The 25274-nt window shown below is 36.7% G+C and overlaps 1 protein-coding gene across 5 annotated transcripts in view; it reads right to left on the bottom strand.

Annotated features, from left to right (window-relative positions):
* The window catches only part of CLIP4 (CAP-Gly domain containing linker protein family member 4), a 99477-nt gene that overhangs the window by 50017 nt on the left and 24186 nt on the right, over positions 1–25274 (bottom strand). For all 5 annotated transcript variants that reach the window (XR_009615508.3, XM_060651768.3, XM_060651785.3 and 2 more), the window contains 6 exons: positions 17502–17641; positions 16630–16723; positions 15161–15322; positions 13257–13375; positions 9884–10120; positions 5677–5812 (listed from right to left, as the gene is read on the bottom strand). Coding sequence is in view for 4 of the 5 variants with exons in the window: in XM_060651768.3 (XP_060507751.1) it covers positions 5677–5812; positions 9884–10120; positions 13257–13375; positions 15161–15322; positions 16630–16723; positions 17502–17641 (888 nt within the window). In the remaining variant the exon portion in view is untranslated. The remainder of the gene's footprint in view (positions 1–5676; positions 5813–9883; positions 10121–13256; positions 13376–15160; positions 15323–16629; positions 16724–17501; positions 17642–25274) is intronic.

The raw sequence follows: 25274 nt of genomic DNA, 5'->3' as shown, positions 1-25274 counted from the left end.
AAAATATCGATAGATTTGTGAAGCCAAAACAATTTCTAGTTTACTGCTATGATCCAATTACACTTTTGGAAATTAATCACAAAAAAAAATCCAAATGTGAGGAAAAGACTGTATCTAAATGTGTCATCATTGCAACTCTATTCATACGTAGGAGAAAACGATTATTTGGCAATGAACTATTACATCACCATCAAGAAGTGAAATAATACAAATTGTAAAGAAATACAGAAAAGTATGAAAATTGAATCAAGTAAATAAAAATGAAGTTACATGTTTGATTATGCTATGGTTTTATCTGAAAAAAAAATGTTATGTGTGGATATAAGAAAGACTGTAAAAAACTAAAAACGAAACATACTTATGAGAGCACTCAGACTATGAGTTATCTTTTAAATTTGTCATTAATACCATAATAATGTTGCTTAATGGATGGTTTTTTCTCAATCTGAGAAAAGTTATATGGTTTTTCATCCAAGGTCTTAGTAGAAAATTTCCACATCATATTATTTCACATAATACTTTTAAAAAAATATTTAATTCCGTTGCTTTAATAGATTTTTATAGCATATAATACCTCACCTATATAGTTCTCATTCTTCCAGTTTTCTCAATTGAATAAATCATTTGGGAGAACCAAAATAAATTTAAAGCCATGACTGGCTGCAACCAAAGCCCACAATGCATACAGAATATGGGCTGATGTATCTATTCAGTAACTCACGCTAATCAAAATACTGGTGGGACTTTTTCCAAAATCTCAACATATAACTGTAAAACTTAACTAAACTGAACACGTAGGAAGAATTATTTTTTTTAGGAAGAATTATTTTTAAACAGAAGAGTAATAGGTTTCTAGATCAACATGGCCCGTTTTGTTTTACCACAACTCCTGCCAAAACTCCACTGAAATATTAGCAAGGAATAAAAATGATACAAACTCTAAAGAAAAAAGAAATGATAAAAAGGAGAAAAATACCAAAAGCTTCCAAAGAAGCTTCCAAAGGGGGGGGGGGGGGGGGAGTCAAAAACAGAAGAAAGATTTTGAAACTTCCCCACAGCAACACTGGAAGCTCAAGATAATAGCTGACGAGCCAATGGCCCGGGAGCCACATCCCACCTGCCACCTATTTTTGTAAAGTTCTGTTTGAACACACCCACGCCCATGTGTTCACGGCTGCTTCTTCACTACAACAGGGCAGCTGAATACTGCAAACAAGACACTGGGTGGCCCTCAAAGCCTAAAATATTTACTCGGGCCTTTTACAGAAAAAGTTTGCCAAACTCCATCAGACAATAGAGTATAATTTTCTAAATACTGAGAGAATATGAGTTCCAACCTGACATTTCTTATCCCGTCAAACAATCATATAAAGTGTGAGAGTAGGAATAAACATATTTTTAGGATGGAAGGTTTCAAAAATGTATCTCCCACACAACTTTTGTCAAAAAGCTACTAGAGGATGTGCTCTACCAAAACAAATAAGTAAACTGAGAAAAAAAACTGACTTAGAATAATAAAGAAAAAAACTGACTCTTTCCTCAGAGTATAAAGACAATAAATGTCTAAAATTGGAAAAATCAAGGGCGCCTGTCTGGCCTAGTCAGTAGAGCATGCAACTCTTGTTCTTGGGGTTGTGAGTTCATGCCTCACATTACACATGGAGATTATATAAAAATAAAATCTTAAGGAAGGAAGGAAGGAAGGAAGGAAGGAAGGAAGGAAGGAAGGAATAAAATTGGAAAAATCAGGAGAGATTCATATAAATATCTTATTTATAAATATAAATACTAATATCAGAAGATACAACTGAAGAAGTTGAAATAGTTCCTGCCTCTAAAGAGCAGGACTCAGGGTCAGGGAAGGGCAAGCCAGGGAAGGATTTAACTAATGTTTTTAATAAACTTTATGATACAATTTGACTTACTGAACTAGGTACATGTATTCACTTTGGTAATTATTAAAATTATTAAAATACATAAAAATGGTATTACCAAGTATTTTTTTAATGTTTATTTATTTATTTTTGAGAGTGAGAGAGAGAGAGAGAGAGAGAGAGAGAGAGAAGCTGAGAGAGAGGGAGACAGAGAATCCCAAGCAGGCTCCACGCTGTCAGTGCAGAGCCCAATGTGGGACTCAACCTCACAAACCATGAGATCTGACCTGAACTGAAAACAAGAGTCAGTGATTAACCAACTGAGCCACCCAGGCACCCCAGTTTTGCTAAGTATTAAAATTTATTATAAAATTTTCATAACTGCCAAAACTTAGAAGCAAACAAGATATCCTTTAGTAGATGAATGGGTAAATAAATTGCAATATATCCAGACAATGGAATATTATTCAGTGCTAAAAAGGCATAAACTAGGAAGCCATAAAAAGACATGGAGGAAACTTAAATGCAAGTTACTCAGTGAAAGAAGCCACTCTGAAGACGCCACGTTCATACTGTATAATCCCAATGATATGACATTCTGGAAAAGACAAAACTAAGAAGACAGTAAAAAGATCAGTGGTTACCAGGTGTTGAGGGGGGGAAGGGATGAACAGGCGGAGCACAGAGGATTTTTAGGAAGGTGAAAACACTCTGTATGATACTGTAATGATAGAGACATGTCACTAAACATTTGTCCAAACCCACAGAATGTACCACACAAGCAGTGAACCCCACTGGAAACTATGGGCTTTGAGTGATGATGAAAAGTCGGTGCAGGTTCATCTATTTTAAGAAACGTAGCCTATGATGAAGGGATGTTGGTAATGGGGGGTGGCCACACATGCATGGGAACAGGGGATACACAGGAAAATTCAGCACCTTCGTCTCAATTTTGTTTTGAACCTAAATTGCGACCTAAAAAAAGGTCTCAAAAATTATTATAAAATTTCTACAATTTAAAAAATCTAGGGGCACCTGGGTGGCTCAATCAGTTAAGCATCCGACTTCAGCTCAGGTCATGATCTCATGGCTCGTGAGTTTAAGCCCCGTGTCACACTCTGTGCTGACAGCTCAGAGCCTGGAGCCTGCTCCAGATTCTGTGTCTCCGTCTGTCTCTGCCCCTTCCCTGCTTGTGCTCGCTCGCTCTCTCTCTCTCTTTCTCTCTCTCTCAAAAATAAATATTTTTAAAAGGCTTTTTAATAAATAAAATAAAAATAAAAAATCTAATATATGTTAGAATGAACAGATCAGTTGAACAAAAAATCCTGAAACCGATGATAGCACTTATAAGAACTTAATTTATAATGAAGGAAGCACAAGCCAGAGGAAAACTGATAAGAGTTAGAGAGAGGGGAGAAAAAATAATAATAACTGTTGCTGAGAAGAGACAAATTCTTCGGCTTCTGCTTAGGGTAACTCCTATTTTTAAATCCAACACATGATCCTTGCCCTGCCCAAAACTCCCCTTTAAGCATGTAAAAGGGACAGAAGCAGGTCCTTGGGGTATCCAGCTTTGTCCTCATCAAACATGCCTCTCCTTGGGATGATGAGATCTGGGGGCAACATGCATTCTGTTACAACCTAAGCATTTCCCATGAACCTGACTGACATCTGCCCTGTAGGTTGCTAGCAGTTTTGCTCTTGCCTTCAGTCTGTTTGACAGTTACCAAAATTAGCTAACAGAGGAAAATCAAAATTAAATTCTTAACTCCACCCAACTAACCAAATACATTCCAAATGGATTAAATAACTCAGCGTAAAAAATTAAAACACTCAAAAGAATAAGATATATAATTTTAAATTAATCCTTGGATTAGGAAGAAGTATCTAAGCATAAAAGCAATGTAAGAAGTTATAAAGAAAAAGTCTTTTAACTACATAAAACTTTGTGCCAAAACACTGCAAATGAAGTTCAAAGGCAAATGAAAAACTGGGCAAAACATCTGTAATAACTGTGAGAATTTAATATCTTAAGTATGTATTTGTGTTTCTAAAGTTTTTAAAAACCCACTAATATCTCAGTCTCAATCATTTAGTAAGCAAGTAATACGAACAAGTATTTCTGGGCAATTGCCAGGATGACACTGTGTGTGTGTGTGTATGTATCACAATAAAACATTTTCACCACAATCGAAGAAATATGAATTCAAACATAGAAACTTTCAGCCATCATATTGGAAAAATTAAAGAAAATGGAGCCATTAAAAAAATCACATTTTCTAACAATATTTAATGATTTGGGTAAATTATAATAGCATTTTGGGGCGCCTGGGTGGCTTAGTCGGTTAAGCGTCCGACGTCGGCTCAAGTCATGATCTCATGGTTCGTGAGTTTGGGCCCTGCATTGGGCTCTGTGCTGACAGCTCAGGCCCTGGAGCCTTCTTCTGATTCTGTATCTCCCTCCCCTCAGCTCCGCCCCCGCTCACACTCTGTCCCTCTCTCAAAAATAAAGATTAAAAAAAAATTCTTTTTAATTATAATAGCATGTCAAGTAAAAATGTAAAATACATGCAACTATATAATCCAAATTTCATGAAAAGGATTAAATGGAAATATATCAGTGATTTTATCTTCTTCTTTTAACCTTTTTTATACTTTTCAAATTTTATACAAAAAAAACATTTTTATAAAGAAAAAAAATTAATAATCCACCAAAAAATGATGCTCCATTTTAAGTGTATGACAAAAGGAAACTAGTAACTTTGATAAATGCATAACAGTTAGCAAATAGCTACCATTTGTTGAGAACTAAGAGGGAATCAAGCACTATTCAAGGTGCTTTATATATTTATCATACAAACTCCTGAGGTATTGTTAGCCCCATTTACTGAAGACAAACTGAGGCACAAAAAGAGTTTAAGGTCACACAGCTGGTAGGTAGGGAAGCTGATTCGTACCCAAGCAGACTCTAAGCAAGGACTTCAGCATTAAATCATAGTGCCTCCTTGTGGAGCTGATATGAAATAGAACAACCAAGGAAATTAATGTTCTAGAAGAATATTTCATGGCAAGGAAAAATATTCACAAAATAGTAAGTGACAAATTCAATTCAATATGTCAAGGGGTGCGTGTGTGTGTGTGTGTGTGTGTGTGTGTGTGTGTGTGAGACAGAGAGAGAGAGAGAGAGAGAGAGAGAGAGAGAGAATATGAATTTAAACAAACATCTGTCAGAAAGAGAAAGAATCATCCTGTCTCAGCAGTACAGTTATAAAGTTGGCTTCGATTGCTATTTGAAGTTTTCAAGCTTTTCCACCTCCAGAGCTCTGCACTTCCTTGATAACGAAGTCCCTTCCTCAGCCTTGAGAGTACCCTGGGCAGGACCGACGGAGGTGCAGAGAGCCGGGTGTACTCCTGGTAAGACACCATCTCCCAATCAATGTACTGCTCATAGCAAGAACAGGCCAGCCCCTTCATTTACTACATAGGAAAGTTTTATTTAAAAACCATAAAAGAGGGGCGCCTGGGTGGTGCAGTCGGTTAAGCGTCCGACTTCAGCTCAGGTCACGATCTCGCAGTCCGTGAATTCGAGCCCCACGTCGGGCTCTGGGCTGATGGCTCAGAGCCTGGAGCCTGCTTCCGATTCTGTGTCTCCCTCTCTCTCTGCCCCTCCCCCGTTCATGCTCTGTCTCTCTCTGTCTCAAAAATAAATAAACATTAAAAAAAAATTAAAAAAAAAACCATAAAAGAGTAAATCTGATTATCTTAAACTAATTCTCATTAAGTTAGACCATATCTCCCTTACCATATTTGGGGGCACATTTAAAGTACTGGATTTTCCCAACACTTCCATTGTTTTTTCCTTCTGGTTCATCCAACTCAATGCCAGCCCACTGCCCACTTGCAAATTCAGTTGTTCCACAAAATCTTAATGTTCCAACCTAAAGAAAACATAAATCAGAATACATTTTGAGGATTACTAGTAACTCTAAATGTGCTACTCTTGCAAACTTTATAGAAGTTTTTAAAAACTATTCTCTCAAAGCAGACTTCAGAACAGTAATATTACCAGGGACAAAAGGAAATATTATATAATTATAACAGTCAAGTCACAAAAAGACACAAGAATCCTAAATCTGTATGCACCCAACACCCGATCTTGGAAAATCTCCAAATATTTGGAAATTAAACAATATACTCCCAAATAGCCCATGGTGAAAGAGAAAATCACAAGGGAATTTAAAAACACTTTGAATTGAGTGAAAATGATAACACGATACATGAAAATTTGTGGGATGCAACAAAAGCAGTGCTTAGAGGGAAACCCATAGCATTAAACACTGGTGTTAGAAAAGGCCTCAAATCAATGATCTAAACTTCCATTTTAAAAAACTAGAAAGTGAAGACACAAAGCAAGCCAAAGGAAAGAAACAATAAAGATAAGAAATTAAGAACAGAAAAATAATAAAGAATATCAATGAAACCAAAAGCCGGTTATCTGTAAGGATAAATAAGATTAATAAACTTCTAGCTAGAGACGAAGAGAAAAATAAGAGAGGACACAAACTGCAAACATCATGAATGAAAGCAGGACACTGTTACACTCCCTCAGTCATTTAAAGAATAGTAAGAAAGGGGGCGCCTGGGTGGCTCAGTCAAGCAGCCGACTTCAGCTCAGGTCATGATCTCCCGGGGTTCATGGGTTGGAATGCCACATCAGACTCTGCTGTCAGCACAGAGTCTGTTTTGGATCCTCTGTTCTCCTCTCCCTCTGTCCCTCCCCCACTGGTGTGCACACTCTCTCTCTCTCTCAAAAATAAATAAACATTAAAAAATAATAGTAAGAAAATACTATGAACAACCCTATACCTGTAAATTTAATGAATGAGATAAGATAAAATGCTCCAATTCCTTAAAAGATGCAAACTGTCAAAGCTCACACCTGAATTGAATTTATATTTTAAAACCTTCCACAAAAACAAAACAAAACAAAAAAACCCTGCAGAACCTGTTGGACTCACTGGTGAATTCTACCCAAGAATTTAAGGAAAAAATAATCAATTCTACACAAACCTAGATAGAATATAAAAGTGGAAGGACTAATTCTCAACTCATTCCCAGCATTACCCTTGATACCAAAAGCAGACACAAGGATCCTCAACAAAACAAGAGCAAATCAAATCCAGCAATATATAGAATCCAGCAATATATGGAAAATCAAATCCAGTGTCATGACCAAGTAAGGTTTATCATAAGCAAGGTTAGGTCAACATTTGAGAATTAATAAATATAATTCATCATACCCACAAACTTCTAAATAGAAGAAACTTATTCTCTCAACAAATGCAGAAAAAGCCTTTGGCAAATTTCAACATCCTTTCATGATAATAATAATTTTTTTAAAAAACTTTCAGCAAACCAGGATTAAATGGGAACTTCCACAACTTAGTAAAAGATACTCATAAAATCTACCGCTAACAATTATGATACTTAATGCTGAGTGCTTAATGCTGAGTGCTTCCTCCTCCAGATGGGGAGCAGAACAATTGATCAGTTCTTACTACTTCTACTCATCGTTATACTGGAGGTCCTTGGCAATGAAACTAGGCAAGAAAAACAAATGAAAGGCATACAGATTGGAAAGAAAGAAAACTGTCTCTATTCACAGATAACATGATTGTTTCCACGGGATATCCCAAAGAATCCACAAACAAGGTCAAGAGAATTCATAAATTGAGCAAGGTTACAGGATATATGGTCCGTATACAAAAATCAACTGTATTTCTATAAGAAATTTCCAAAACACCACCATTTACAATAGCACCAAAGATCATGAAAAATTTAGGTATAAATCTAACAAGGTATTAGGTATAAATCTAACAAGGTATATGCAGTATCTAAATGCTTAAAACTACAAAACTGATGAAATAAACCTATTAAATAGAGATATACTGTGCTTGTGTTTGAAAGACTCAGTATCTTTAAGACATTCATTCTCCTCAACTGATCTATGTCAACACAACTCTATTCAAAATCCCAGCAGGACTTTCTGTATGATTTTAAATCCATAAGCTGATTCTACAATGTACATGGAAAGACAAAAAAACTAAAAACAAAACAAAACTGAAGGCCTAACAACAAATGATTGCAAGACTTACTATAAAGCTACAGCACTTAAGACAGGGTAGTACTGAAGAAAGGATAATCATTGCATGGATGGAGCAGAATAAAATCCAGAAAGACCCATACACATAAGGTCAACTGACAAAGGGGCAAGGGCAATTCGAGAGAGAAAGAACAGTCTTGTCAAAATATGGTGCTGGAACAGATAATCAAATGCAAAAAAAGAGAGAAAGCAGCTCTATACCTAGCCCTCTGCACAAAAATTAACTCAAAATTAAATACAAACTAAATGTAAAACCTAAAACTATAAACTTCTAGGAGAAAGCATATGTGCTCTATCCTCTACTGTACTATGACATAGTGGAAAGTTTCTTAGCTATGCTAAACACACAATTCATATAAGGAAACGCTGATAAAATGGACTTCATCAAAATTTAAAACTTCTGCTCTTTGAGGGGCACCTGGGTGGCTCAGTTGGCTGAGTGTCCAACTCTTGATTCCAGCTCAGGTCATGATCTCATGGTTCAGTTCATGGAATGGAGCCCCACATCAGAGCCTGTCAGCTCCGAGCCTGCTTGGGATTCTCCCTCTCTCTCTGCTCCAACTCTCTCTCTCTCTCTCTCTCTCAAAATAAATGAACGTTTAAACAAACAAAAAAAAACAAAACAAAACAAAACAAAAAAAACCTTCTGCTCCTTGAAAGACATCCCTAAGAGGATAAAAAGACAAGCAGCAAAGCAGCAAACTGAGAGAGAGAATAAAGGCAGCAGGATGGCCGTGAGGTGATCAAGTTAAACCAGCTGACTGGTACATGCACACTCATTATATGCTTCTACTTTTGTATAGCTTTAAATTATCCAAAATTAAAGGTAAAATAAAACAACAGAATAACTCTTCTAAACACCCATTCTCAGGCATAAGACAGGAAGACTAAGGAGACTGAATATTAATCCCAAGTTAAAAATAATAATAATAATAATAATAATAAAAGCTAACCAATGTCCCATGGATACATTCTCTTGGAAGTTGATAAATGTCCTCAACATAATCATTTGTTTGTAGTTTACCTTCCTTTTTGAAACAATTTGCTCAGGAAATCCAACTTCCCGATTTTGGTGTTTTCTGAGGAACCTGCATCACCCTCCCCATAAACTCACCCAAATACTTAGACATAACCGTGTTAGGAAATTCGATAGGCAAGCAGGGATGCCCTGTTCCATTCTTCATACCACGCTCCCCATTAACCCCAAAGCTAAAGAAAAAAAGAAAAAGAAAAAGAAACAGCCCTTCCTTATGAGGTATTAGAAAAGAGAGAATGGCAACAAGTAAGTGCTGAAAGGAAACAGGGGCTTTGGAGAAAAAGAGGCATCTAGAGCATCTTCAATAGGCCAGGAGGGGAGGTCCTCTTTTCCACATACACCTTTATTATCAGGTTAAAATAATATCCAAGATTTCTCTATTTATGGGATCTCAAGGCCAAACACCCATGAACGGCAAGGGTCTCCTTTGTTCCATTTGTGCCAGGCAGTCACAGTGGGAAAACCCACTGAGGACTGCAGGGGGCTGCAAGGACATAGCTCTGGGCTCAGCAGTGTCTCAGCTCACGCCTCTGAATTCACGCAACAGTTCTTCCGTACTCCAGCCCTCCCATTCCAGCAAAGACATCTTCATTACTAAGTCCAAGTCGTTTATATTCTTAGATCATACTTCATAGTAAGCGTGCATCTAAGCTTCACAGCTTCCGTTAAGTATGCTTCTACTTACACAATGCACTTTAAAAAAAAAAACAAAACTCCCAACTCTGGCCACACTGTATATACCTTTGGCACCCAAGCCACAAACACTATGACCTGAGACACAGCTTTAGAGACCACAGTTACTTACTATACCTTCTGTCCTGCAATAACAACACGATCCCCCAACTTCAGACCAAGTGACGCAAGCATCGCCTTGCTAGTAACACGATCATAGCTTGGAAGCATGGGCTTTGAAATGTCGCATGACAGGGGCACCGCATCTAACAGCATCTGCTTGATTTCTTTAGCAGTTGCTGCGGCATCGGCCATTTCTAATGGCATTTCAACCGGGTCTGGAACAACATCAGCAGGGATCTGTCCTTTGTCGTTCTACAAGTAGAAGAGAACAATTTCAATTCGTATCTACTCCAAAGCTCTACACGGTCATACACATAAAAAAAAAAAAAAAAAAGTTTTTAAAAATTTAAGTTAAACTCATTCCTCATGTATTTATTCAGACAATTTACTGAACATCTACTACATGCCAGACACCATTCTAAATGCTACTGACGCCACAGTGAGGAGAAAAAACCCTGCCCTCAAGAAGCACACCTTCTGGTGGGAGAGACAGACTACAAACAATCAAACAAGTCAAGGATATATTATCTTAAATGGTAAAAAGTGGCAGAGAGAGAAAAACAATTCAGGGAAAGGAGGTGGAGACCCGGAGAGCGGTGTCTATGCATGCACAGTGGTCAGGGAAGGATGCACCGCTAAGACGCACGGACGCCAAGGCCCGAGGAGTCAGGTGTGGGAGTACCATGCAGGGTAGCCAGTCGGGAAAGGCGGCCCAGGCTCGGGGAAGGGCAAATGCAGAGGTCATGAGTGGACAGCATGCCTGGCTGTGCAGGTTTGGAGACAGAAGTCACAGCACCGACTGGCTTCCCAACCCCAGATCCGAGATTCTGCCCACTATTCCACAGCCGCCGCCTCGGCTCTGTGACCTGACCCATCCTGCCCACTCATGGAGTGACTCAGATTTCAGGAATAGAAACTATAGTTTCAACACTTCTAAATTTGGGCTATAATCAAGAAAACAGCTCTGGTCTCACTATAAAGGAGAGACTGCATCCTTGGATTTATCCTGCAACAAGATAAAATGGTCAGTTACGAGCCCACTAACATTTGCATGGTGTTTATATAACCAAATCCTATCATATAAATTGTCTCATTTGATTCTCATATCAAGAAAAAGCTTACGAATAAAACAGATAAAATATCCATGCCCATGGAGAGTTTATACTGTAGTAGGAGAGACAATAACCAACTAAACACACAGAATATTACTACTGTTTCCACTTTGCCCATTAGGAAAATTCAGTGAGAAAAGATTAATGACTCACTCAAAGTCATTTACGTGATTCCTGGCAGAGGTGACATATGAATCCATGTCCAGGACCTGCTAGACTCAGTCGAGAATTTCTCCTACTCAGGGCTATCCTTCCCTCAAACATGTATCTCTCTTCTGTGTTACCTAACCAAACACTTGGACTCGATAACAGCTTCCAGACTGTAATCTTCTTCTAATAAGATGAATCAAGATTCTTTTGCTGAGAAACTTCTTTTCCTTGCCTTCTCTACTGATTATCTTCAAATGCTCCGTATGGGTGAAAATATGAGGCTTTTAGAACACACTTAATTTGCAAGTGCCTCACATTTTTTGTTTTAAAATTCAAGTCAGTTTGGTCCTAAGTAAACATATGGTAGGAAGACTTGTTATCAAATTGCTGAGACGGTGATGGGTCTATTTTAATCCCAGATTTCAAAGAAAATATACAAAATATAATAAAGGTGTGTATAACACAAATATGTACTCTTGATACAAAAGGGGGGGATATTTTAAAACCTCGTACTGATAAGCTGCAAACTATATTTACAATGACTATTTTACTTTAGATTTATAAGTCCTCACCTCTCTAGAGTAAGTCACACACTTAACATTAATTCCTAGAAAATGTGGCAACTAAAACTTGTTAAAAAATACTAAATAATAATAAAATAACAGTGATTATGTCATGCTAACATAAGAAAGCTTGCTCATGATTAATTATAGAAATCCGTTTTCTTCTAAAATTGTGGTTATCACAGTATGAGCCAGGGACTACTGCTGACCCACATGTTGGCTGCTTTTTTTTTAAGTATTAATCTTCAAAATACAATAATCTATTATTATTTCTGGCTTGAATTGGTAATCTACCTCAATGGCATGCCTCACTGCCTCTTACTAAATTCAAAAAATTCTCTTCACTAATGAGGTCTTGTCAACAGTCGTACTAGGAAAAGCACACACACATCCCCCTCACATTCCAACCAAACTGCACAATCATCTCCTAGCCTTTGTGCATGCTACTCTCCTCTCTGCCTAAACCGCTCTTCGCACCTCCCTCCTCTAACCGTTAGTTCTTAATGATGTTTAAGTGCTCAATGTCACCTTTGCCAGAAAGCCTTCCCAAGGCTTAGAGAGATACCCCTGGTACGTGACCCCATGGCACTCTGTGCCCACTCCTGCATCATAACCCACTGAATGCAACACACTACAGTAAAATTACTTGTCCATCCTCCCCTCTGGACTATATTCTCTTTGGAGACAAAAACTTTTATTTATTGTTGTATTCTCCCAGTGCCCAATAAACAACAGGGAAGGAGGAAGGGAGAGTGGGGGGGGGGGGTAGGAAAGAGGGGAGAAGGGTTAATTAATCAAAGATGGGATTAAACAAAGTGTGGCAGAAAGAAGTAGGGAGAAGGGAAACAAGAAAGCGGGGAGGGGGAGAGGAAAAGGGGGGAGGGAAGAGACTTTTTCAAACACTGCCCACTCCTGTCCCTTCAAGGGAAGGCGCAGACCCCATTAAGAATCCCCACCAAAGCAAGTCACTGCTGTTAATACTAAGAAAAAGAACACTGAGAGCTGCTCTGTGAAGACAATAAAATAACCAAAGATTTGAAAATTATGAAATTCAATCCTGTGTGTTAACTTTGTAAATTAGTAACACAATTACCATGAAAAAATTAATTTTCCCTTTAATTTTTAAACATTTACTCCACTCCTAAATGTGCATTTTTAAAAATTTTCTGGAATGTTTTTCCAAAAAAATTTGAAATATAATTTAACATAGAAATATAACTTTAACATATTCATTTTTGATAGCTAACTTTTTATAAATACATCAAAAAACTAAATGAAAGATACTGAAACTCAAAGATGGTAACACTTTAAGGTACATTTTACTTCACTGATGAAAGGAAATTCTGTAGAGCTTATCAATACAAGGGGACTGAAATTCACTGCTATGCCTTATAATTATTTGAGATAAAGTTGATCACCATTACTCTTTATACGCAGCACAAAAATCTAAATTCTTTCCTCATACAGATTCTATAACAACATCCAGATACAACTCTTTACTGGGAGATAACAGTAGACATTTTAACTCTTTTAATATTTTTCACTTTTAATTTAGTCTCTTACCCTAAATGCAGGATTTGCTCCATGTTCCAATAAGCATCTCACAGTACTTGCACACAAGTTATATGCAGCAATATGCAGAGCTGTTCCAAAATTAAAGTCACTGCAAGTGGCATCTACATCTGCAATGACACACCACACGTATATTAACTAAAAACTTAGATTTAGCTATTACAATATAAAAGGAGACAGGTTGAGTTTGTTTGCTTGTTTTGGTTGGGGGAAGAACATTAATAAGCCACTTAATAAGACTTAAACCAACCTGCTAGAAGCACTGTTTCACATATTTGTCACCTATGTGATCACATATGTAATCACCATTCACAAATATAATCTCCATGTTACAATCTGGTCAACCAATTATTTTCTTAGTACAATAAAATATCGTTACAACAAGAACTGATATTATCATAGACTTTCCAACTATCACAAACTAAACTATATTTAAAAGAAGTTAATGGTAATAATTCACATTTGTAAAAGTATCTGGACACAATCTCTCATTAACCTCTTGCATACGTGCCATGACAACTACAATGAGATAGAAGGGTTTACGTCAGGAGCCAGTAAACAATGGCCCAGGGGCCAAGCACAACTCATCATCTGTTTTTATACATAAAGTTTTACTGGAACATGGCCACATACATTTTTACATATTCTCTATGGCTAGACACCTGCCATAACTGCAGAATCAAGTAGTTCCAGTGATCCAGATTCCTATCTGGCCTTTTACATGGAAAGTAGTAGGTAAAATAATGCAGAATTTTCAAATCAGGAATAAGTTAAAGACTAATTAAACATGCAAATGTGAGCAAATCATATTAATTCAAAATACTTCATCAAACAAATGAATTTGGACTTCATAGTAGGAAAAAAGAATCTTGCAATTCTAAGGACATTTTAATAACCTTTCAATAAATCATCAAGATGCTATATTTAGACACAAGAAATATTCCAGATTTGGAAATCCCATTTTGAATGTTTTTTGTAACAAGGGTTTTAAATACTTGGTTCCACTAATCCTTCCTTAACCTAAGGAACCTAACCGTACCAGCCCACATGCCCTACCAACAACGGCAAACAAGACATGCTCAGGACAGACCTTCCTGAGTTATTCAAGACACTGTACTACCAAAAGAGGCCCTTCTTCCCAACATCAATCAAAAATTAAAAGGTAAAAGTTAAAGATAAAATGGACAATTATACAAAGCAGGTTAGAAACAAACATTCTGGGAAATTTAACTGTTGAACCTAGAAAACAAGTCTTCTATAAACGGGGAGAACACTGTATCCCGCCCACCTTCAACTTTAAGTATTACTACTGCACATGCTCTCATTTTTTTTCTCAAAAGAAAACCAACCCACTTGAGAGGACCAGAGAAAAGTCAAAATACCAGGACTGTAATTCAGACACTCCGATGTTCAATTTTAGGGTATCACCATCAAGATAGGAGTGAGGGGGGAAAAAACCCTTGAAATTGTGTCCTTTAGTGGAATCACAGAATTTCAGAACCGAATGCCATCTAAAATACTCTTTATGATTTCAATGCTTAGCTCTGAAAGCTTTATTGCTCTATTTCTGGCTACTCGAGAGAAAAGAATTATATAGCACACAGATTCAATTACACTTTATAAAATCCATGTTAAACTGGGGAATTTGCAGATATAAAAACCCAGAGAACACTATTTTGTACTTTTAATTTGTATCTCTTTGTACCAAGCCTCTTGTGAAATGACAGTAATTAACCTTCAATAAAGAAATATTAAACTATTCCTGAAAAAACGTGGAATAGGAGGTCATATGGAACAAGATGGATTAGAAGTCAAAATCTCTTTGAATTTTAATTTTTATGCCACTAATAAAGTGTTCAACTAATAACATCTAATGGCGATCTTATAGTACTTGCCTTTTGGTTTAGATGTCTTCAAAATCACTTTTATAAGCTCAGGGACATCAAAATAAGCAGCATAATGCAAAGCATTCATATTTGTCCAACGACTCCGTAAACTAACATCTGCTCCCAGATCAATAAGTTGAGTTGCAAATTTTACAGCTGTATCAACATCACCTAAAGAAAGTTTTCTAAATTATTCTTCTTCAGTACAAACTGCAGTTCCAATAGATGGCTATCTACTACCTCATTTTAAAAGCCAAAGTAAATAGCATACCAAATATATACATACACCTCAAAAATTTCACTTACAAGGAATTTATTCTAAGAAAATAATCATACTCAGAGATATGGATAAACACTTAGCCATAAAGATGTTCATCACAGCACTTTTTATCACGAATAAATTTCTGAAACTAAACTACTTTACAAATAAATAATAAATTTTATTCTAAAATAAAGTTCTAAAAGCACAATAATAAGAAACTGGTTAAATAAATCATAAGTCATCCACATAATGGAATATTTATACAAAGCCATTAAAAACAATGTACTAGGGGTGCCTGGGTGGCACAGTTGGTTAGGTGTCTGACTCTTGATCTCCACTCAGGCCATGATCTCAGGGTCATAAGTTCAACCCCCACATTGGGCTCTGTGCTGGGTGTGAAGTCTACTTTAAAAAAAAAAAAAAAGGCAATGCACTAGATTAGTCCTACTCAGTGTGCTCTGTGGACCACTAGCAGTCCCAAACTGTAATTTCTCTGTCCTTTTGATAACCCTTTTCTTTTTCCCTATACAATCATTTCTTCAGAATATATTAATCAAAATTTCATGCATTATGAAACACAAGTGGGCTTGTATTTTATATCTTTATTTCATTTTTCTATCATAATTTCATTTTTACTTTATTTTACAAAAAGAATCAGTCCATGATGGATTGTAGAAAAAAAAAGTCCTTAATCAACAGCTTAAGAAGTCTATATCAGACTATTGAAACAGGGACAGAGATTCACTATACATAGTTAAGTAATAGAGGCAGATTTTATACAATGGTAAAAGCACAGAACACCAATCTGGGAAAAATGTGCATACATGTTATGTATATAGAAATACCCCTCGGACAGGCCTAAAGGCTGGGGTCTGTAGGGACTGGATACTCAGAAAACAACTTGGGTTGTCTAACCTTGCTGTAAACTCTCAGGAAGGTTCTAGGGGTGTTACCGGTTACTCTCATCTAGCAAGCATGCAGCAATGAAGCCTGCTCAAGAGAAGCTGGGATGTACCAGGAGACTATAAAGCCCCCCTGAGAAAAGGGAGGGAAGGGAACAAGGTTTTGGGGAAGACCCCACTGAATGCTTGCCTATTCAGGGGATATTGTTATCATCAGCTGGGTACCCTCCCAGGGACTGTGGATGGCATAAATACAGCTTATACAAACACAAATACAGATGTCTTAAGCCACTAGTAGTTTGCCACACACTTACCAATACCATGAGCTCCAGATTTGCAAGTATAATGTAAAAGTGTCATATCTGTCAATCCATCTCTGTCATTCACATTGCAACCTCTCTTGAGAATCTGAGGAAACCAAGGATGATATCATGATAACATGGCCACTGAAAGCGGATTTCAAACCCATGCTGAGAACCAGGTTAGACCATCTTATCGGAATTCGTTCTCAATAAAATGAGTATCGAGAACGGGCTTCTCTCAAGGATAAACTTTAAATCTACATCCAATAACAATGATGAAAACTGAACTTGTCAGCAGACTGAAGGAAATTCCTAAAGACGATTCCAGGGTAACCTGGCACTCCAAATACGTACTTTACTTAACCTCTCAAAGGATCAGCAAAATTTTCTTTGTAACAGGCTTAATGGCATTTGAAAATATATACATAACCTTTCTCTCCTTACAACATGACAATGTGCAGGTCAAGGAACCCAGTAACTCCTGCTTTCCTCCTTCAAAAAATCAAATGTTTTTAAAAACTATACTCAAGCCTAGATCTTTACCAAACCACCCAAAAGTATAGATAAAACATGTCGGTAATCAAATCTCCTCATAGACTGTATTTTTTAAAGTTAACAAAATTAATTTGTACAAAGAAAGGAAATATGGAAAATGCCTGCTGCCATCAAGAGTCTATAATGTCAGAGCTCCAGGTGTCAGCAAATGAGGAGCATGAGGGAACAACGGAAAGAATGTACAACTGCTCTGAGCAAAGCCTGGAGATACAAGAACAAACGTCAGAATGTTTCAAAGGTTTCCCATTCAGATGGCAGGGTTCAAAGGGGAGCCCCTATACAATTAACAATCCCAATGATGCCAAATGTAAAATGTAGGAATTCCTTACCTCATTTCCAATAATGTCAATGTTCTGCTGGACCTGAGGAACCCACTGTCTTAAAATGGCAAATAATTCTGATACAGAAGTTTTAGGATCAAAGAGAATTTCCTGGCATGATGTATCATTAGGATCAAAGAAAGAAAACTCTGTTTGAAATTAAAAAAAAAAAAAAAGGTATAAATTAAACTTATTAAAAGTTACAAATAAATATATTGACAATAATAAACAATAAGACCAGTGCTCAAATGATACAAATATTTTTAGATCCTAGCAAAAGTTTACCTTAAGCAATTTTCAAAACCAAAGTCAAGAAAGCCAAAAAAGTATGAAGCATTCCTGAATAGCTGTGAGAACGAGATTTCCGTGCATACCACATTTTTTTTACAGATGAAACAAAAATGTGAGTGCAACCCATCTCAAATGCTGAATTTTCCAAGAACTACTTCTAAGGCACAGAAACTCTGTCAAATTTTATCAAGATTTTCAGCTCTTACAACATAAATATATCATGAACAGTAGATTCACATCAACCACTTATAAAAGGGGGAAAATACCAAAATATCAACTAGTCTATAATTTTAAATATTCTTTTTACTTCTCTGATTTGCCCAATTTTCCATAAAAAACAGGCACTGCATTACTTTTTACGCACTGGAAAAGCACAAGGAGAACTGCCATACCAACCAATTAGGCAACAGTCTCTGACAACGCAGAAATGAAACCTTAGGACAGAGTGACTGGCTTATTTTGGAATGTGTATTAGTAAAAACATGGAATATTAGCAAAATTGAACATGACCTAAATATCTCTTAAAACTTTTCTAAGATTCACAGACAACTTTGGTCATCCTATGGCTAGAGAATAAAAGAGAATGGAAGAAAATCAGATTCTATGATCTTGAAGAATCTTAAAAAAAAAAAAAAATGGGCAGGGAATCTAAAAAACCAGAAACATTTAAAGAAGGAAAGCATTAGCGAACCAACATTTGCTGAGTGCTTACAATTTACCAAACACTACACAAGTCCTCACAAACACCCTACCTAGGAGGGATTATTATTCTCATTTTGCAGATAAAGAAACCGAAGCTCAGACTAAATCATACTCAAAGTCACACAGCTAGTAAGTGGCAAATCTGGAATGGAAAACCAGTTCTATATCCAAAGTCTATCTTCCTTCCTCTACTATACTGTCTCCCGAAAAGAATTCACTATTGAAGTCAGCTTCTAACAGCATACATGAGTAGCAGGATTCGTATTTATGTTCTTTATGTTTTTAAATATTTTCCAAAATTACACTTATGTACACATAATTCATACTTTTAGAATCAGGATAACTAAAAGGTGAGTATGAAAGCACACAACCAAGGATGTGTATAAAAGGGGAGCCACAGTCCATTAGAAGAGAATCAGAAAGACTAAAACTAGAATAAGATACTATCCAAAATCTCAGACAACAGAATGGTCCTCTAGGTTCAGAAGGGAAGACACAGAAAAGAACTGGTATCCAACATGGAGAAGCACCTTGCATGGTTTCTTAAACATAGATTTTGGCATGTTTCTTATAAACAGCAGTTGACTAGATTGGGGAGGGGGGTGTCTAATTGATTTATCTATTCAATAAATATTTATGGATGAACCCCTTTCCTAGGCATTGGGCATTTCTAGTAGAGAGGTTTCTAAATATATACCTAAAGAGACTCTTCTGCATGTGCCTGCAGGAGACAGATTCAAGAATTCTTACTGTAGCATTTATTATAATGGCAAAACATTTGGGCTGAAACATCTCTCCATAAAGGAATGGATTGGAGTGGCCTATTCTATCTTTCGCTTTTTTACAACTAAATAAATGAATTAAGATATCTAAGTCATTAACTGATAAGCATAGGTCTCAAAAAAAAAACATACTGATCAATAAGCTACATAATAATATGCAGTATCTATCATTTACATAAAATTACAAATACACAAAACAGTACTACACATTGTTTACAGATGTTCATATGTATAATAAGTATATAATAATATGGTTTGGAATCATCACCCTAAATTTAAGATAGTGGTTACCTCTGGAGAGCAAGGGGAATAGGACCAAAGGAAAACAAGGAGTTTAAACTTCAAGATTTTCTTGTAACTAAAAAACAAGAGCTAAAGGAAAAATGACAAAATATAATATCTATTCTTTCTGATGGTAGATATGTATGACTTACATGTTTGCTATTATTATATTTTGTGCATTTTTATATTCCCATTTTATATTCCTATTTTTAAAAAATGAAAAGCAACGGGAAAAGAATCCCACACATAATATCAATTAAGGTAACAAACATACCAATGAATGTGTGAAGCTTATTTATAGAAAATTGGAAGAGGAGAGGGATTTAAATGGAGTAAGACATATTACATTGCTGAACTAAAAAATAAAATATTTAAAATTGTCAATTTTACCAAAAACAATTATTTAAAATAATTTCAATTCTAATCATCTCACCAAGACTTATTGTAAGAGGAGATACAAAATGACTCTACTGTTCATCTGTTGGCAGAGCTTCTCAAACATCAGTATAGATAGGAATCACCTAGGGATCTTGTTACTATGAAGATTCTGATCCAGTAAATCTCAAGTGGGGCCTGGGATTGCCTAACAGGCTCCCAGTGATGCCAATGCTACAAGACTAAAGACCACACTTTGAGTAGCAAAAATCTAGAAAGTAAATGTAAGATAAATAAACAAGAACATCTGAACTAAAAAGAATAATGACCTGAGTAGCAAGAGGGAGCAGTAGCCCAATAAATAATAAAGCATATAACAATGCTTCAGTAATTATACACTGAGGTGATGGCAAACAGCAGGTATCATTTAAATAGTACTTAATAGGTGCCAGGGACTGTTCTATGCACTTTATAAATACTACCTAATTTAATCCTCATAATGACCATATGAGGTAGGCACTATTATTGTTCTCATTTTATCAAAGGGGAAATAGAACAAAGAAGGGGCAGTTAAAAATAAGTAATTTGCCTAAGAACACACAAGTGGTAAGTGATTGAGTCAGGATTAAAGCCAGACCGTTTTGTGATCTTAACCTCTATGCTATACTGCATAGTAACAAATGTAACTAAATCCAAAGTTTGAGCCCATACAGGGAAAAAAAAAAAAAAAAAAAAAGCTTTAATCAAAAGAAAGGTGGAGGGGTGTCCCGTTTACCCACTTCATGTCAACATGGAGTAATGGGGACCAGATTTACCCTTCCATCTGAAACAACAAAAAAACAGAGGAAATAGATAAAATGCAGTTTTCAAGGGCACTGGACATCAAGGCAATGAAAGACAGTGACTCCTAAGAGACAGATATAAATGAGTCTTACGATTGTCCCAGGTTTCTGCACTACAGTGCAGAGAGAGGGAAACCAAGAGAAGCCCAGAAGACTCCCTATGTTGAGGAGACAGCACTGAGAACCCAAGGAAATCAAGGAAGCTAGAGCTCACAGGGAAGAGTATCAGAGGAGAGAGAACCCCAAAGACTTATGGAGGGTCCTCTTGAGTACTTAACATACATTTACAAGTAAAACCCAAAGTAAGAGAAAGAACCATCTAAAGGATTAAAAGGATCAGAGCCCAGTGCTTATAAAAGGCCTAAAATAGCGCCTATTTCTACCAAAAAGACTAGGGAAAAAATTCACAGGGCACTGGGTAGAGTACTGAATAGTGAGAAATAATTAGCCTGAGACTAGCACTGCTCCAGAAGTACCTAACAAGTAAAAAACCAGACCTGAAATGGCCAAACTATTTCCAAGTAACTTAACTGCATCCCAGAACAAACTTCAAGAATATTTATAGGAATAGAAAAAACACAGCACTGAACAGGTAAATTCACAATGACTGTCATTCAATCAAAGATTGCTGGGCATGCAAAGAAAGGAGAAAACAGGACCCATAATCAGGGATAACCAACTGAAAAAGACCTAGAGGGGGCGCCTGGGTGGCTCAGTCAGTTAAGTGTCTGACTTTGGTTCAGGTCATGATCTCACAGTTCATGAGTTCGAGTCCTGCATCAGGCTCTGTGCTGACAGCTCAGAGCCTGGAGTCTGCTTTGGATTCTGTGTCTCCCTCTCTCTCTGCCCCTCCCCTGCTTGCACTGTCTCTCTCTCTCTCTCTCAAAAATAAATAAACCTTAAAAAAAATTTTTAGGGGCACCTGGGTGGCTCAGTCAGTTAAGCATCCGACTTCAGCTCAGGTCATGATCTCACAGCTTGTGAGTTTGAGCCCCGTGTCTGGCACTGTGCTGACAGCTCAGAGCCTAGAGCCTGCTTCAGATTCTGTGTCTCCCTCTCTTTCTCTGCCCCTCACCGACTCATGCTCTGTCTCTCTGTCCTTCAAAATAAATAAACGTTAAAAAAAATTTTTTTAATAAAAAAAGTAAAAAATAAATAAATTTAAAAAAACAGACCTAGAGTTGGCACAAAAATTAAAATTAACAGTGGGGGAAAAAAAAAATTAACAGTGGGGCACCTGGGTGGCTCAGTCAGTTAGGCATCCAACTTTAGCTCAGGTCACAATCTCATGGTTATTAGTAAGTTCGAGCTCCGCATCAGGTCGATTGCTGTCAACACAGAGCCCACTTCAGATCCTCTGTCTTCCTCTCTCTCTGCCCCTCCCCCACTCTCACATGCTCTCTCTCTCTCTAAAATAAACATTAAAAAAAATTATAATTGGGGCGCCTGGGTGGCTCAGTCGGTTGAGCGTCCGACTTCGGCTCAGGTCATGATCTCGCGGTCCGTGAGTTCGAGCCCCACGTCGGGCTCTGTGCTGACGGCTCAGAGCCTGGAGCCTGTTTCAGATTCTGTGTCTCCCTCTCTCTGACCCTCCCCCATTCATGCTCTGTCTCTCTCTGTCTCAAAAATAAATAAACATTAAAAAAAAAATTTTTTTTTAATTATAATTAACAGAAAAGAATATTAAACCAGTCATTATAACTGTATTCCAAATGTTCAAAAAGTTAAGTACAGACATGGATGATATGAAAAAGACATAAATCAAACTTTAGGGATGAAAGCAACATCTGAGATGAAAACTACACTGGGTAAGATCATCAGCTGATCAGACACTGCAGAAGAAAAGATTAATGAACTTGAAGACATAGCAACAGAAACTATCTAAAATGAAACAGAATTTTTAAAACATGAAAAAAACATCAGTGAGCTGTGGGACAACTTCAAGTAGTCTAATATTCATGTAACTGGAGTGTCTGAAAGGGTTCAGAGGCAGGAAAAATATTTGAAGAAATGATTACCTAAACTTGATGAAAAGTGAAACCAACGGGTCTAAGAAGCTCAACAGACCCCAAGCACAAGAACATTAAAAAAAAAAAAAATTACACCAAGACACATAATGGAAAAATTACTCAAAATCAATGATAAGAACATCTTAAAAGCAACCAGGGTGGGGGAAAAGACGCATTACATTCAGAGAAACAAAAATGAAAGCAGATTTCCTATCAGAAACAATGCAAGTAAAATGACAATGGACCAACATTTTTAAGCACCAAAAGAAAAAAAACTATCAACCTAGAACTGTATACTCAGCAAACATTTTTCAAAAGAGATGGTAATATAAATATGTCCTTAGACATATAAAAGCTGCAAGCATTCCTCACCAGCAGACCTGTACTACATGAAATGTTAAAGGAAGCCCTTCAGGCAGAAGGAAAATGGTATTGACTGGAAATCTAGATCTGCACAATAAAGAACACTGGAAAAAATGGTAACTACATGGGCAAATAAGATTTGTTATTATTACTTAAGTCCATTTAAGAGGCAATTCACTGTTTAAACAAAAGTAATAACAGTGCATTGTGCAGTTTATGACACACGTGATATGTGCTCTGTGTAAACTGGCTCTGAAGGTATTCAAAGCAAAAGATTCAAAAGTCTTTATATTGTCTCACAGAGTAACCACCTTGAGAATCAACACTGAACTATACATCTAAGCTCTGGTTTGTGCAGGTTGGTCTTTCTTTGTTTCTTGTTTTAATCTCATTCTCAGCCTCACATTCAATGGCTCGCTTTCATTACACTTAGCATAAAATACAAATTCCTTGCCAAGGCCTAAACAATCCTGCAAGATTTGCCTTCCTCTCCAACTTCCTCTCCTGTCATTTTGCCCCTCAATCACTTTGCTTCCTAGCCACGATAGCCTTCCATTAATTCTTAGGATATACCAAAGGCTTTTCCCCCAACTCTGTGCCTTTAACTTCCTATTCTTTGGCCTGTAACACTTCTCTCCAAGATCTTCTTGTGACCAGCTTCCTCTGACTCCAGATGACTACCCCATCTATAATAGATGCTCCACTAATCCTCTATCACAGCACCCTGGTTTTTTCCTCCACAAAATTGACTGGGATATTTATATTTTGTTTATTAATTTGTTTACTATCTTTTCCCACTAGAATGTCTGTCTTGGTCACTGTGCTATCCTCAGCATCTAGGACAGTACCTAGCGCATAACAGGCCCTCAATAAATACTTAATAAATACAATTCAGGGTGCCACTTTTAAAGGGGACACTGATAACAGTGTACTAAGAAGGGAACAATTAGAATGAAAAGGGTCCAGAAATCCTGCCACTGAGGGAATGATGAAGGAACCAGAAACGTGTAGCCTACAGAAGTACAAGCTAGGTAAAAACATTCAAATTATCTCTAAATATCTGAAGGCTATCATATAAAGAAGTGTGTTCCACATAGCAAAAACCAGTGTCAGTTGGCCAAAGTTTCCAGGAGACATATTTTGAGTGTAAATACAAAAACAATTTTATCACACCTAAAACTTTTTAACCATGAAATGGACTATTTCATTAGTTTCCCACTCTTGAAGATATCCAAGTGACTGAGTGGTTATTTATTAGAGATCTTGAAAACAGAATTTCTATCCTAAGAAGTGAGTAGGGAAAAGCTGACCTACAGGTCCATTCAGATTCTAAGAATGTATAATTCTAAGCATATAAGCAATATTTAATTTCAGTTATACATAAGGGTCAATATCCATTATCACCTTACATTCAGTGTATTTATTCAACAAACACTGACTGAGCAACAAATGGCTATATTAGCCCTAAGACAAACCAAAACAAAGCTTGACTGCTACCCCATCCCAAAGAGCTATGGTCTGGGTAAAGAGATCACACAATTATGACTTGGGATAGAACGAAGTAAGCGCCATAAGCAAGGTACAAAAGTGCTTTAGTTAAGGTTTTTCCTGCATAACTGATTTTGTTATACCTGAAGATAAGCCCAGTCCATGTTTTGTAAAAGCTGCACATACCTCCCAGGATATAGGCTCAGGTTTTATGCAATATTTTTGGTGATTACAAGGCAAAATCTGAACTTGGAGATGAGCAGTTATTAAAATCGATATTACTAAGATAAATTCCCAATATAATAATTTTATACCTACTAATACTTAAAAATTGCATTTCTAAACAAAAAAAAAAATAAAAAATAAAACCTGCATGATCTTTACCTCCAAAGACGATTTGAAATGATGACCCAATACTTCACTTGAAAAATCCTAACTAAATTAGAAATGTAACAAATCTATCAAATTTATCTCCTTGTTTTCTTTTATTCCTTTATCAGTATCTGATAAAATACAGGTCTAGGGAAATAAGCCTAAATAAGTAAAAACTAGAATAGTTATAAATTTACATTTTACAAAGGATATTTAAGTGAGCTGATTTAAATATGAGCCAACCCGTTCCACATTCCAGGGAAAGGTCTCACTCTC

This window comes from Panthera onca, chromosome A3 (genome assembly GCF_046562875.1).
Source record: "Panthera onca isolate mPanOnc1 chromosome A3, mPanOnc1 haplotype 2, whole genome shotgun sequence".
Taxonomy (NCBI): domain Eukaryota; kingdom Metazoa; phylum Chordata; class Mammalia; order Carnivora; family Felidae; genus Panthera; species Panthera onca.
Note: the sequence above shows the minus strand (reverse complement) of the source record. Positions and strands in the feature narration are given on the sequence as shown.